The sequence below is a fragment of the Oryza glaberrima genome, chromosome 7 (genome assembly GCF_000147395.1).
Source record: "Oryza glaberrima chromosome 7, OglaRS2, whole genome shotgun sequence".
NCBI classification, from domain to species: domain Eukaryota; kingdom Viridiplantae; phylum Streptophyta; class Magnoliopsida; order Poales; family Poaceae; genus Oryza; species Oryza glaberrima.
Genome location: NC_068332.1, coordinates 3,751,642 through 3,763,786, shown reverse-complemented (window position 1 = coordinate 3,763,786; position 12,145 = coordinate 3,751,642). Strand labels below are relative to the sequence as shown.

Here is a 12,145-nt window from a genome sequence, read left to right as displayed (position 1 = left end):
AAGAAATGACCCAAATAAAAGTTACAGACCTTGATGAGTTATACCACTTTGTTATTGATGACTTTTTCAGTTGAAATCATCTGGTACTTGTAAATATTGTTTGAAGTTGTTATAATTTGAAATTCAAATTCATACTGTCCAAATAAAGTCATATAGAATAATGACCAAAACAAAAGTCGTAGATCTTAATAAGTTATACAACTTCGTTGATGACAACTTTCCCATTTGAAATCATTTAGTACCCGAAAAATTATTTGAATTTCTTATATTTTTAAAGTTCAAATTTTATATAGTTCAATCAAACTCGGATGGAGAAATGACCAAAAGAAAATTGGTAGACAACTTTGTTTTTGACAACTTTTTCAAATAAGTTCATTTAATATGATAAAATTCAATTCTAAGTTTTAATATTTTGAAATTAATTTTTTTTCCCTCCTCTCCCCTTCAAATGTTTTCATCTCTTCTTCTCTCTCCCCTCCTCTCCTGATATTTTTACTTCCCCGTCCTTATCCTATCCTCTCCTCTTCTCTCCTCTCAGCCTCTCACTCTTTCCTCCTCTCCTCTCTCTCGCTCTCACCGACGGCAGCGGCGGCGGCCTTCAGCCTCGTTCGCGCCGCCTCCTTGCCGCCCTCGACCGCCGACTCCCCGCACCGCCTCCTCGCCGTCCTCGAATCCCTAAGGCAAACCCTAGACAGGCGGGCAGGCAGCCGAGGGAGTGGAAACGGGCGGCGGCGACCGGCGATTCGCGAGGCGTGCGGCGGCAGCGAGCCGGCGAGTGGCGACTGCGGGAGGGAGGTGGCGCGTCGGCGGCTCCCTGCGTGCGGCTGCAGCGTGCGGTGGGCCGGCGGCCGGGCGACGGCCAGCCGGCGAGTTGCGTCTGCGGCGCGGCGCCACTACGCCAGTGCGGCGGACCGCGGGCTGGAACTGGACGTACGAGTTCCAGGTGAAGGACCAGATCGGCAGCTTCGTCTACTTCCCTTCCACCGGCCTCCAGCGCGCCGGCGGCGGCTACGTCGTCGTCGTCGTCGTCGTCAACAACCTCGACGTCATCGCCCATCTTCATCGGCGACTGGTACAACAAGAACCACACGGTATAACAAATCAACAGCAATGCTGCTGCTTGGAGATGAAACATTTTGGACAGGTTTTTTATTTGAGAAGGTGAAATTTTGGATGGAATTCGTTGCAGGATCTGAGGAAGATGCTGGACAGTGGAAAGGACCTCGGGATGCCGGACGTTGCTGATTAACGGCAAGGGCCCGTACAGGTACAACGACAGCCTTGTCCCGGCCGGCATCGAGTACTACGGCTAGTTTTTTACAGCGTCAATGTGTAGTACATACGTAGAGCAAGTGGGGTGGCATTTTAGCAGCTGGATGAGCAGGTTTCGTTGCTTTTATCATGCTGAGCACTGTGTTTCTCTTTGGATTGGAATCTTGTTTCGTAGCAGTAGCACTACTAGGAGTAAGTTTTAGTTAGTTGCTTCACCTTTTGTGATAGTAAATTTGGAATTTGATTGTAGGACAGAGTGTTATGGAAGATATCAAGATAGTGCTTTAAGCCTTAAGGCGCCCTGCTCTGCTTACTGAAGCTGTCCGCTAATGCTTAACTGACAAAAAGTTCATTCTCGTGAATTTTCATCAGTTCTGTCTGCTAGTAGTATCATGCAAGGTTTCTGTTAAACAGATCGACAACAGGAGTGTAAATTTTAGCTGATTTTGCACCCATTTTAGATCTTCCATCTATATATACAGTTGAAGTGTAAATTTTAACCATACACTAAGTTAAATGATTTGTACCCATTTTAGATCTTCTCTCTACATAGACAGTTCAAGTGTAAATTTTGACCATCTACTTGTACTAGTTATTTATTATTGGAAGGATTTAATACTAATGCATACATAGTTTTTCTTGTCATGTCAAACTACTTTCTGATTCAGCTTTCGAGACCCTTATTAATTAACTACAGCTTAGTAAAGCATATAAATGAAGAAAACAAGTTTAGTGTCTCTTTGTCATTTTAGTTCTTCAAGCTAATTAATCAAAAGCACCAATGATAGGATATGTCAATGCTCCAAAACATTTTCTTTTTTTTTATATAGAAACCCTTTACAGTCACCTACATTGCTAACTGTACTCTACCTTATTTAACAGATCTATTATTTTTCCTTCACATTCCCAGAGACTGGTGGCCGTACCTACTTCCACTGGTAGGGTGTTGTGCTGGGATTTACACTAGTTTTTTTCATCGTCATCAAGGATGTATTCCATTGATGTTACTTATTTTTCACAGATTTCCTGAAAAAGCTGTATACCAATGCTGAGGAGTGTACATGATCCAATGATAAGCTGCAGTCCGACACGAGGTAGAAAAAATTGTGTTCTCTCTTTGTTAAGTTGCACATAAACAAGATGTTTGTCAAGCTTTTATGTGGGCTAACCAAATGAGGATAACAACTGGATTGTCTTTTGTGTAGCTACTTAAGTTCATACTTTACACCATGTACTATCCTATTCAGATTCAGACAATAATGTGAAATCGTAAATAAGGTACACATTCCCTGTGGTTTTATACTTTAGATAAAATGAGCATAGTTTCTGAACATAATCATGCATTAGTTATAAATCTATGTCTTACTCTGTTTTTTTTTTAAAAAAAAGTTGCAAAAGAAAAATTTTCAATCTTCTTATGCTGCTATAGATAGTATCTAACAGAGTAGCTTAGCTTGTTGGTTGCTTGCTAGTCTACTCTTAGTTTAGCTGCAAACTTCTTGTCTTTTGAGGGCTTCTGCTTCAACATGTTGGGATGGCAACATGTAGAGCAGAAAAAATCCTCAGGTGTTTAATTTTTCCTCTTTGCAAACTCGTTTGTCTGAACCTTGTAGCTCACTGTTGCTTTTCCTGTATGGGAAGGGGAGGAGAGCTTGGCTCCCTCTTTTTTTTTATGAAAAAATGTCATGTTTGACGATGAGTAGCATAAGCTTACAAGCCTATGTTTTGCACGTCGTCCATCTACAGTTGAGTTCTGTAGTAAACCTAGCCTTGTCGTTGTCGTCATATGTAGCACAATCAGGACAGCTTGCTTAGCTAGTCCTCGCTTGTGAGACCCATTCTATACATGTCATCTTATGAGTAGAACAAATTCTAATCTATACGCAATAGATTTGTAATCAACAAAGCTCAGATAATGTTAAGCTAGCGTTGGTAATGAACGGGATGCCTTTCTTGAGTCTCTGATAAAATTTGTGTCATGGTCTAGAATTTACTAAAGTTTGTCTTTCGCATATGTTGCTTATGAATTTTCTGACTATGTATTTTTTATCTTACAGAATAGATATCTCAAGATGTACAGACATGCTGAATGAGTCCACGGGAAGCTGGTCCTTGTGTTCATGGTGCTAACCTATATAGTAAATTTTTTTTTGTTTGCTGTGCAACTATTCTTTGATTCTGGAAGCAGAGTATCTGAGACTATATGTTATCAGGTTGAATCTGAGACTATTGTTTAAATTCTGTTGTATTTTGATTGTATCTATTATTAATTGAATCTAAGATGGTAACTGTAATTAGATTTGAATCTGAAATGGTATGAGAAATTGGATTGAATTTGGTGGGCTTAAATTGAATGGGCCTCTTTTGTGGGCTTTGATAGTTGGCTGACAAAAAGTGCCAGTTCTGAAATGGGCCGGTTTAAAAAAATTAATGGGCTGCTGTTTAAAAATTAATGGGCCATCAAAAAAATAATGGGCTGTTAAAAAAATAATGGGCCATATAAAAATATTTGCTGACGTCAGTTGCCACATCATCAATGATATGTCATCACACGTGTCAACGACCACATCACCTGCCATGTTGGCCGCCACGTGGCAACCATCTATGACGTTAAATTTCGTCACAAAGGTTGGGCCTGGGCTGGACTACACAAGTCCATAAGCGTTTTATGACGGTTAAAAAACGTCATAAGATTGTGCTGATCCGTGGCGATTTCGGAGAAAACGTCGACAGATTTAATCTGACGCTCAATAGATGACGATAAGTATAATCGTCACAGACAATTTCCTGTGACAAATTTTCAGTGATCCATGACGAATTTTTTTTATTATAGATTAAATAGATTCTTGTAGTGAAATCCAAGCCAACCGATGATTTGCCTGCCCTGGACCCATCCATTGAACAAGCTCTAGATGAAGAGGAGATTGAAGATGATGTCGATCAAGCTGCAGCCGAGTTAAGCGATCTAGGAGAAAGAACACCATCGGCTTCCCCAAAACAAACTCCTTCGACCCCTGCGGCCCCAGTTCACTTCTCATGGGTAAGATACTTATCTCAATCATTTCTTGAGAAAAACCAAGCTTGAATAGCCGATTGTTCATTAATATCGTCTTTGTAGAAAAAGAAGACTGCTGTGAAAAAGAAATCGGCTCCAATGGTATCTAAACCAATTCCATCGGTAAAGCTCTTTTATATCTTCAAGTCTGATTATAACCGATGTCAACTAATCACTTTATCTTTTTCAGCCTCCTCCTCCTCCTTCGCCTCCTGTGCAGCTAGAAACAAGCAATCGCACTCCATCAGTTGCAGGTAGTCACAATGTCGAAGAGGAAGAACAACCAGCTGCTCCTGCTATCCCAGTAAGTTTTGTCTTCAAAAATTTCAAATCGGTTTCAAATCGGCTGTATAATTTGTCTTGATGCTTAACTATCTTCAACTTTCTCTCTTATAGGTCTTAGCCGATCTGTTCTCGTTTGATATCAAAGATTATCTTGATGAAGAGACAGAAGAAGATACCACCAGCAAGGCTCTAGCCCCTCTGTCCGATGATGTGAAGAAAACACTTGAAGACATCTCACATAGGCTGGAAGGATCATCACTGGACAACTTGGTGGTTGACTGTGGGTCAATCAGGACTCGGCTACATGAAGTTCAAGCTCTAATCCCTGATGAACTAGCTGATGCTCTCACTCCAGTCGTTTATCTTGAACAACATCAATTTAAGCTAGAGAAAGCCAAGCAGAGATTAGCCGATCGCCGGGAGCGCAAAGATATTGAAGCCACAATCCAGGCCAATCGGCACCTTGTGCATGAAGAGAAGTCCAAGCTTGATCAGTTGTCTGAGGGCCCGATCAAATCCAATATTGATCGGCTCGAAGCTCGTAAGATTGAGCTCTTGGCCCAACTTCAAGAATGCAACGCCGAACTGGATCTGGAACACAAGAAGCTAGCCGATCTCCGGCAAATTGTCGAAGAACAGAAGGCAAGGCTGAAATCGGCTATCAAGAATGTCGCAGATATGACCAAGTCCTTAAAAGTCATCCCTGGAACCGATATTCAAGATGCCCAAGCTATTGAAGAAGTAGAACAAATTAGGCAAATGGCTCTATCGGCTATCCAGCGCTATTTGTCTCAGTGACTTTCTTTGTAACAGACCTTAGAAAATTTTTGTAATCGGCTAAGATACTTTGGTACTTTATTTAACTGTCTTAACAACCCTTTGTATCGATTAATATAACTTCTGAATTTGCTAAAAAATTTGCACTTTTTCCTTCACTTTTCTCCCGATTCCGTATATATGTGCCCCCCTAATTTTGAAATGACGAATGCATTGATAAAATTATAATTTGGTCTAAGGGCGATATAACCATATCGGCCATCATACATCGGCAAAACTCAGCCGATTATGATAATAAAACAGCTAAGGGTGATACCACTTGTATCGGCCATCTCAAGGCGATGTAAACACATCGACTTTGCATGTATCGGCATTACCCAGCTGATCATGAATTGACCCAAACAATTGGGTAATATTTCTTTAAATACTTTCCATTGAGTGCTCGTCCATAAACTTCCCCATCAAGTCCTTGCAACATATAAGCTCCCTTGGACACAACTTTATAGATTTGAAACGGTCCTTCCTAATTCGGCGACCACTTGCCGAATTTGTTATCACGAGTTTCTATCGGCAAAATCAATTTCCAAACAAGCTCTCCCTCAGAAAAAAACTTAGGTACAACTTTCTTGTTATAATGCCAAGCAACTCTTTCCTTGTCCCTGGTAACCTTTGCAAGCGCTCTCAACCTTGATTGAACCAAGTCTTCTTTTTCATCGGCCATGAGATTATAATATTTATCGGCTGTTAATGTATCCTGTAAATCCGTCCTTCTTGAGCCGATTCTAATTTCCCATGGTAAAACTGCCTCATGTCCGTACACAAGCTTATAAGGAGGAACTTGAATCGATCCATGACAACCCATCCGATAAGACCATAATGCTTCGGCCAGTCGTGTATGCCATTGCCGAGGATAATCAGAAATCTTTCTCTTAACCAACTTGATCAAACTCTTGTTAGAAGCCTCGGCTTGTCCATTGGCTTGTGCATAGTAAGGAGAAGAATTTAACAACTTGATACCCATGCTATCGGCAAATTGAACAAATTCGTCAGATACAAAGTCCATTCTTAAGGTATGGGAACGACTTCAGGAATATGTGGCCGCCTGTCCTCATCATGGGATGGACGACTGGCTGATCTTGCAAAATTTTTACAACGGACTCACTGCCACGTCTTGCGACCACCTGGACGCGGCAGCTGGAGGAGCCTTTTTCTCTAAGATGGTTCGAGGAGCCGTCGACTTGATAGAGAAAATGGTCTCCAATATGGGTTGTAGTGAGGAACGACTCCAGAGACCCATCAGCAAGGCATGCACACCATCAAGGAGACGGAGATGCTTGCTGCCAAGCTGGATCTCCTTGTGAAACGCTTGCACGACCACGAGAAGAGGCCACAAGGCACTGTCAACTCCTTGGACTCGCACATTACGTGTGAGGTCTGCGGCATCACGGGTCATTCCGGGAATGACTGCCCAAAAACCCGTGAAGAGGCGATATACATGGGCAACAACAACAACGGGTATCGTCCACAAGGATGTCAGGGGTGGAACTAGCCACTCCCATATTACCAAGGAGGTAATAACAACGGTAACTTTTCTAACCAATCCTCCTTGAAAGATCTCGTCTTTACACAAGCTAAAACCACAGATGCTCTAAGCGAAAAAGCTAGCTGCTAATGTCAAGTCTTAGAAAATATAAACGTTAAGCTAGATGGCTTTGCTTCTGCATTTCAAAACCAGATGAGCTTTAATAAAATGCTTGAAACACAGCTGGCTCAATTAGCTGCTTTAGTACTTGAAAATGAATCTGGGAGGATTCCAGGTCAACCCGAATTTTCCGTTGAAAATGTTAAGGTGATCACAATGAGGGGAGGTAAGTCCACTTATGATCCACCATATCCTAACCCTGCAGGGACTAGCAGTGTCTCCCGAGAAGCACCATCTGGAAGCACAGCTGATGTAGATGTTCAGCTAGAAAAGATCGTGCCGCAGGAGTACTGCGACACACGACTGCTGCCTTTCCCTCAGAGAAGCAAGAAACTGTTAGTAGACGAGCAGTTTGCTCGTTTTGTTGAGGTGATTCAGAACATCCACATTAACGTGCCATTGTTGGATGCCATGCAAGTGCTAACATACGCACGTTATCTCAAGGATATCCTTAACAACAAAAGGCCGCCCCCAACAACTAAAGTGGTCAAGCTGACGGAGCAGTGCAGCAATATTATACTCCACAAGCTCCCGAAAAAGAAGAAGGATCCGGGGTGTCCCACGATCACTTGCTCGATCGGGACACAAAAATTCGACCAAGCCCTTTACAACTTAGGAGCAAGCATAAGCGTCTTGCCCAAAGACGTCTTTGACAAACTCAACTTCACGGTATTGGCACCAACGCCAATGCGCCTGCAGTTGGCTGACTCGTCAATTTGTTACCCGGCTGGGATAGCAGAGGATGTGCCGATCAAGATTTGGGATCTCTTCATCCCGGTTGACTTCGTGGTGCTCGACATGGACACTGAAAAGGAGACGCCGCTCATTTTGGGGGCGTCCGTGCCTTAGCACCGCGAATGCCAACATTGATGTGGGAACGGGAAGCATCTGTCTCCGTATCAACGGGAAGGAAGAGAAATTTTAGTTTCAGCCGAGGACCGAACAATGCTCCATGGTCTGAATCAAGTACGGGCCAAACCCACATAATATCCAAGTAGTCGAAGTGGAGCCACCCAAGACGGACAGCCTAGTGAAATTCATGCAGAATTTCCTAGAAAAGGAAACAACTATTCCCAGGAACCGTTATTGGAAGACGCCAGTGAAACCCAATACATCGGCCAAGAAGCTAGAGAAGCCGGCTCAGAGAAAGCCGTCTCCCACACCAAAACCAAAGAAGGTGTGGAAGGAAAAGCAAAAGACGCCCGCTCCATCACCTCCAGGGACGGGTGGAAAATCCGCGAACTAAACTGAAGTGAGGTATGGTCTTGCACGTCGGACCCAAAATGACGCGACCTTCACCAACAGGTAAATTAGTATGTATCTGCATATTTATTTCCATCAATTTGAATTTTTGCATCAATGCATGTTTGAGTTTCAAAATTTGCATTTAGGATTGAATTTTGAGGAAATTACTTCAAATTAATTTTTCAGAGCAAACCAAATTAAAATTTTCAATGAAAATTCGCTGTGCCACAACCGCACTGACCATTGGAATCCAATGACCAAAAGTAGGGCCAGTTGGGCGCCTCTCCACCCGAAGCATCGAACCCGAAACGCCTAGCCCAAAATTCCCCATTCCCCAAGCCCTAACCCTAGCTTTGATCCGACCACCGATTCCCCTCCCCTCCCCTCCCATGGACGACGACGCCGGCGACGCCTCGCCGCCGCCGGCCGCCGCGGGAGGCGGCGGTGCCACGGCCGCCCAGTCGCGGGACATGGCGGCGTCGCCGACCAGCTCCCGCTCCGTGACGGAGACGGTGAACGGCTCCCACCGCTTCGTGATCCAGGGCTACTCGCTCGCCAAGGGGATGGGCGTCGGGAAGCACATCGCCAGCGAGACCTTCTCCGTCGGCGGCTACCAGTGGGCGGTCTACTTCTACCCCGACGGGAAGAACCCCGAGGACAACTCCGCCTACGTCTCCGTCTTCATCGCCCTCGCCTCCGAGGGCACCGACGTCCGCGCCCTCTTCGAGCTCACGCTGCTCGACCAGAGCGGCAAGGGCAAGCACAAGGTCCACTCCCACTTCGACCGCTCCCTCGAGTCCGGCCCATACACCCTCAAGTACCGCGGCTCCATGTGGTAAGCAAATCTTCTGCCTCGATTTGGATTCGGTCGTGAGGTTGGTGAGTTGCGTTTTATCCATTCGAATGTCTAGTTTGGATCGGTTAGTGCTGAATTGCGGATCGATGTTGGTAGCCAATGTGCTATGTGTGATTCAGTTGTGATTGTCCTGCAATGGCGATTTGAGGAGTATTGGCATTATAGTTTTCATGAGATTATTGAGGTTCATTCATGTGAATACCATCATATATAAGTAGTTGGCATTTGCAGCTTTACATTTTTAGCAGCTCAGAATACCAATATATGTTTCTACAATTATTTGAGTTGGGAGGTATTAGTGCCCTTGCAATGGTTTGTTGTATGCCATACAGCTTATAGTCACTTTTTTAGCGGAGTTGATGCAACCATCAGAACTGCACAATAGAATTTATAGCCCTTGTGTTTCAGAAGAAGAAATCTTAAACCTTGCCTTGAAGCTGCCACCTTCTTATGCTTTATATTCATTGGCTAGGATAAGTTTCCTTCTTCTATTGGACTGGCTAGTAGCCACCCCTAAAAATATTTCATACTGCCAACATGCAATTTGTGATTTGGTTTTGCCGAATTCATGCAACCACTGTGTTGTTTGATGTACCTGGCTTTCATGCTTTGGGATTACTTCATTGGAACATTATGCATTAGCTACTGTCAAGGGATTTGGAATGGTTCTAAACTTTTAGTGCAATCTGTTGTCAGCAAATTTTTTTTTTGAACTGTTCTGTTAGTTTAGATGCGTACCAATAGCTTATTGTTGTTTCAGATTCGTACATTTGAATCTAACTGAAGTGACAGATACCATTTTACTGAAATACGGAAGGTGAGTCTCCTATTCTGTACTGGTATGTTAGATATAAATGGCAAAGACTTCTATCTGACAATCGATATGCTTAATGAGTGTCCATTCTTGTGTTTTGAAATATGCAGTTAACTATCTTATCAGTTTCTGATAATCAATTTTATTCTCCTCCTTTCTTTCAGGGGTTACAAAAGGTTCTTTCGGCGAACCGCTCTCGAGACGTCGGACTTTTTGAAAGATGATTGCTTGAAGATAAATTGCACTGTGGGTGTTGTGGTGTCAACTATTGATTACTCCAGACCACACTCTATCCTGGTTCCAGACTCTGATATAGGCTATCATTTTGGTACGCTTTTGGACAATCATGAAGGGGTCGATGTTGTTCTTAATGTGGGAGGAGAGAGATTTCATGCACATAAGTTGGTGTTGGCTGCACGATCTACTGTATTTAGATCAAAATTTTTCGATGATGAGGATGGGGAGAGGAATGAGCCTGGTGAGAATGATGATGTACAAGAGATTGTTATTGATGATATGGAACCAAAGGTTTTCAAGGTTTGTTCCAGCTTCTTATTTTGAATTTATTTTATCCTTGTAGCTTTAGAAGTTCAGAATAAGCACTTGCTAAATGCGGATTTCTTTGCAGGCAATGCTTCATTTTATCTACAGAGATACACTTGTTGATGATAACGAGTTGGGTGGGTCAAGCTCTGAGGGTTCTATCTTCGATACATTGGCAGCGAAGTTGTTGGCTGCAGCAGACAAGTATGACTTAGCAAGGCTAAGATTGCTATGTGAATCTTACTTGTGCAAAGCCATTTCTGTGGCTACAGTTGCAAGTACTCTAGCATTGGCTGATCGACACCATGCTATGGAGCTTAAAGCTGTTTGCCTAAAGTTTGCTGCAGAAAACCTTTCAGGTGCGTACCTTGCATTCACATCAATTCTGGTTTACATTATTTGCATCCTATGAGCCCAATTTTGGTCCTATTTTATGTCAATCAAAATGCTTCAGCATGGAGCTGTGAATCTGCAAAATATCTTGATTTGGTTCAATAAATAAATTTTAGCCCTGTGTACCCAGTGTGTTCATTTGTTTGGTCATGTTGCCATGGGAAAAGTTACTTGCACTCATCATTAAAACTTAATAATTGTTTTCAGTAGTAGAAATATGCATTTTTCCGTTGTAGACGCATCCATTTTTCAGTATCTGAACCAATAACAAATTCTTTAGACCAGCACAGTTTCATGTTGTCAGGTTTGATTGTTTTTCTTCGGCGGCTTAGAGCATGTTAAAAATGTGCACTGGCTGCAAATTTATTTTAAAGCTCTCAAAAATTAAATGGGAAGTAGCATGTGCATACTTCTGGTATCTTGTTGCATTTGTTCTATTGGTGATACAGAACAGAATACCTGAAACGTGTTAAGGAAGAAGCAATTATAAAACTATTTATGTTCTTAAACTGGACTGGTACAGCTTGCTAGATAAATAGTGGTTAAGTTTGCAAGTGGAGAATAATATTATGAGATGAGCGGCATTTACTTTTTGGTCAGAATTTTAGCTCTGTTGAAATTCCATTAACATCTACAATTTAATTATTTCAGTAATTCCATATTTTAACCATTGTGCCTGGAAAATTATTGCTTCCACATGTCATCGATTGAAATCAATACCTTTTGGTTGCTTTCTGGATGCAATTATGTTTATACGGTTTCATAACATTCCAGATACCCTTATGTCTCTGCAGCTGTAATCCGGACCGAAGGATTCGATTACCTCAAGGACAACTGCCCATCACTTCAGTCCGAGATACTGAGAACTCTCGCCGGCTGCGAAGAGGAGTGCAGCAGCGGCGGCAAGAGCCAGAGCGTGTGGGGTCAGCTCTCGGATGGTGGTGACACGAGTGGCCGTAGGGTTAGGCCAAGAACCTAAAAGACCCACCACAAAACACTGACCTTGTTTAGCGAGCACCTGTGTAAATGGCGACATCAATATCATCTGTATGTGACAAAGATGAGATCTGATAGTTGACTTGGACTTCATCTCATCACGCTCTTTTTGCATCGTAATTGCTATGCTGTTTATAAGTTTAGCTGATTGTATTTGATCCTGTGACCCGTTGCTGCTGTGCGGACGCTTCCATAAAATCACTACAA

General features: G+C 42.9%; 3 protein-coding genes across 5 annotated transcripts; all 3 read left to right on the top strand.

Annotated features, from left to right (window-relative positions):
• Positions 1-469: 469 nt before the first annotated feature.
• Positions 470-5,479, top strand: LOC127779816 (uncharacterized). 3 transcript variants are annotated; one of them, XR_008018735.1, is made up of 9 exons: positions 472-1,091; positions 1,190-1,267; positions 2,155-2,210; positions 2,294-2,366; positions 2,478-2,550; positions 3,330-4,312; positions 4,391-4,429; positions 4,518-4,631; positions 4,724-5,431. XR_008018735.1 is itself a non-coding variant. In XM_052306717.1 (8 exons), exons 6-8 carry the CDS (start codon positions 4,427-4,429, stop codon positions 5,408-5,410), a joined length of 804 nt encoding a protein of 267 aa, XP_052162677.1. In that variant the 5' UTR covers positions 470-1,091; positions 1,190-1,267; positions 2,183-2,210; positions 2,294-2,366; positions 3,330-4,312; positions 4,391-4,426; the 3' UTR covers positions 5,411-5,479. The 3 variants fall into 3 exon arrangements, 2 of the variants coding, with proteins under 2 accessions (XP_052162677.1, XP_052162676.1); XM_052306717.1 differs by lacking the exon at positions 2,478-2,550 and having other exon boundaries at positions 470-1,091; positions 2,183-2,210; positions 4,724-5,479; XM_052306716.1 differs by lacking the exon at positions 2,478-2,550 and having other exon boundaries at positions 471-1,091; positions 4,724-5,479.
• Positions 5,480-6,849: 1,370 nt separating this feature from the next.
• Positions 6,850-7,940, top strand: LOC127779298 (uncharacterized). The gene is made up of 2 exons (XM_052306028.1): positions 6,850-6,972; positions 7,155-7,940. The coding sequence occupies exons 1-2, from the start codon at positions 6,850-6,852 to the stop codon at positions 7,938-7,940; spliced, it is 909 nt and encodes a 302-aa protein (XP_052161988.1).
• A 689-nt stretch (positions 7,941-8,629) lies between these two features.
• Positions 8,630-12,086, top strand: LOC127779815 (BTB/POZ and MATH domain-containing protein 5-like). The gene is made up of 4 exons (XM_052306715.1): positions 8,630-9,171; positions 10,171-10,543; positions 10,635-10,908; positions 11,737-12,086. The coding sequence occupies exons 1-4, from the start codon at positions 8,726-8,728 to the stop codon at positions 11,919-11,921; spliced, it is 1,278 nt and encodes a 425-aa protein (XP_052162675.1). The 5' UTR covers positions 8,630-8,725; the 3' UTR covers positions 11,922-12,086.
• The last annotated feature ends 59 nt before the right edge of the window (positions 12,087-12,145 follow it).

Excerpts from the sequence above, each read along its gene's own strand:
- LOC127779816 (XM_052306717.1), top strand. Across the intron at positions 4,632-4,723 it reads CAGCTGCTCCTGCTATCCCA|GTCTTAGCCGATCTGTTCTC; the intron begins GTAAGTTTTGTC and ends TCTCTCTTATAG.
- LOC127779298 (XM_052306028.1), top strand. The coding sequence starts at position 6,850 with ATGACTGCCCAAAAACCCGTGAAGAGGCGATATACATGGGCAACAACA. Across the intron at positions 6,973-7,154 it reads CCAAGGAGGTAATAACAACG|CTGGCTCAATTAGCTGCTTT; the intron begins GTAACTTTTCTA and ends CTTGAAACACAG.
- LOC127779815 (XM_052306715.1), top strand. The coding sequence starts at position 8,726 with ATGGACGACGACGCCGGCGACGCCTCGCCGCCGCCGGCCGCCGCGGGA. Across the intron at positions 10,544-10,634 it reads TGGAACCAAAGGTTTTCAAG|GCAATGCTTCATTTTATCTA; the intron begins GTTTGTTCCAGC and ends ATTTCTTTGCAG. Across the intron at positions 10,909-11,736 it reads TGCTGCAGAAAACCTTTCAG|CTGTAATCCGGACCGAAGGA; the intron begins GTGCGTACCTTG and ends ATGTCTCTGCAG.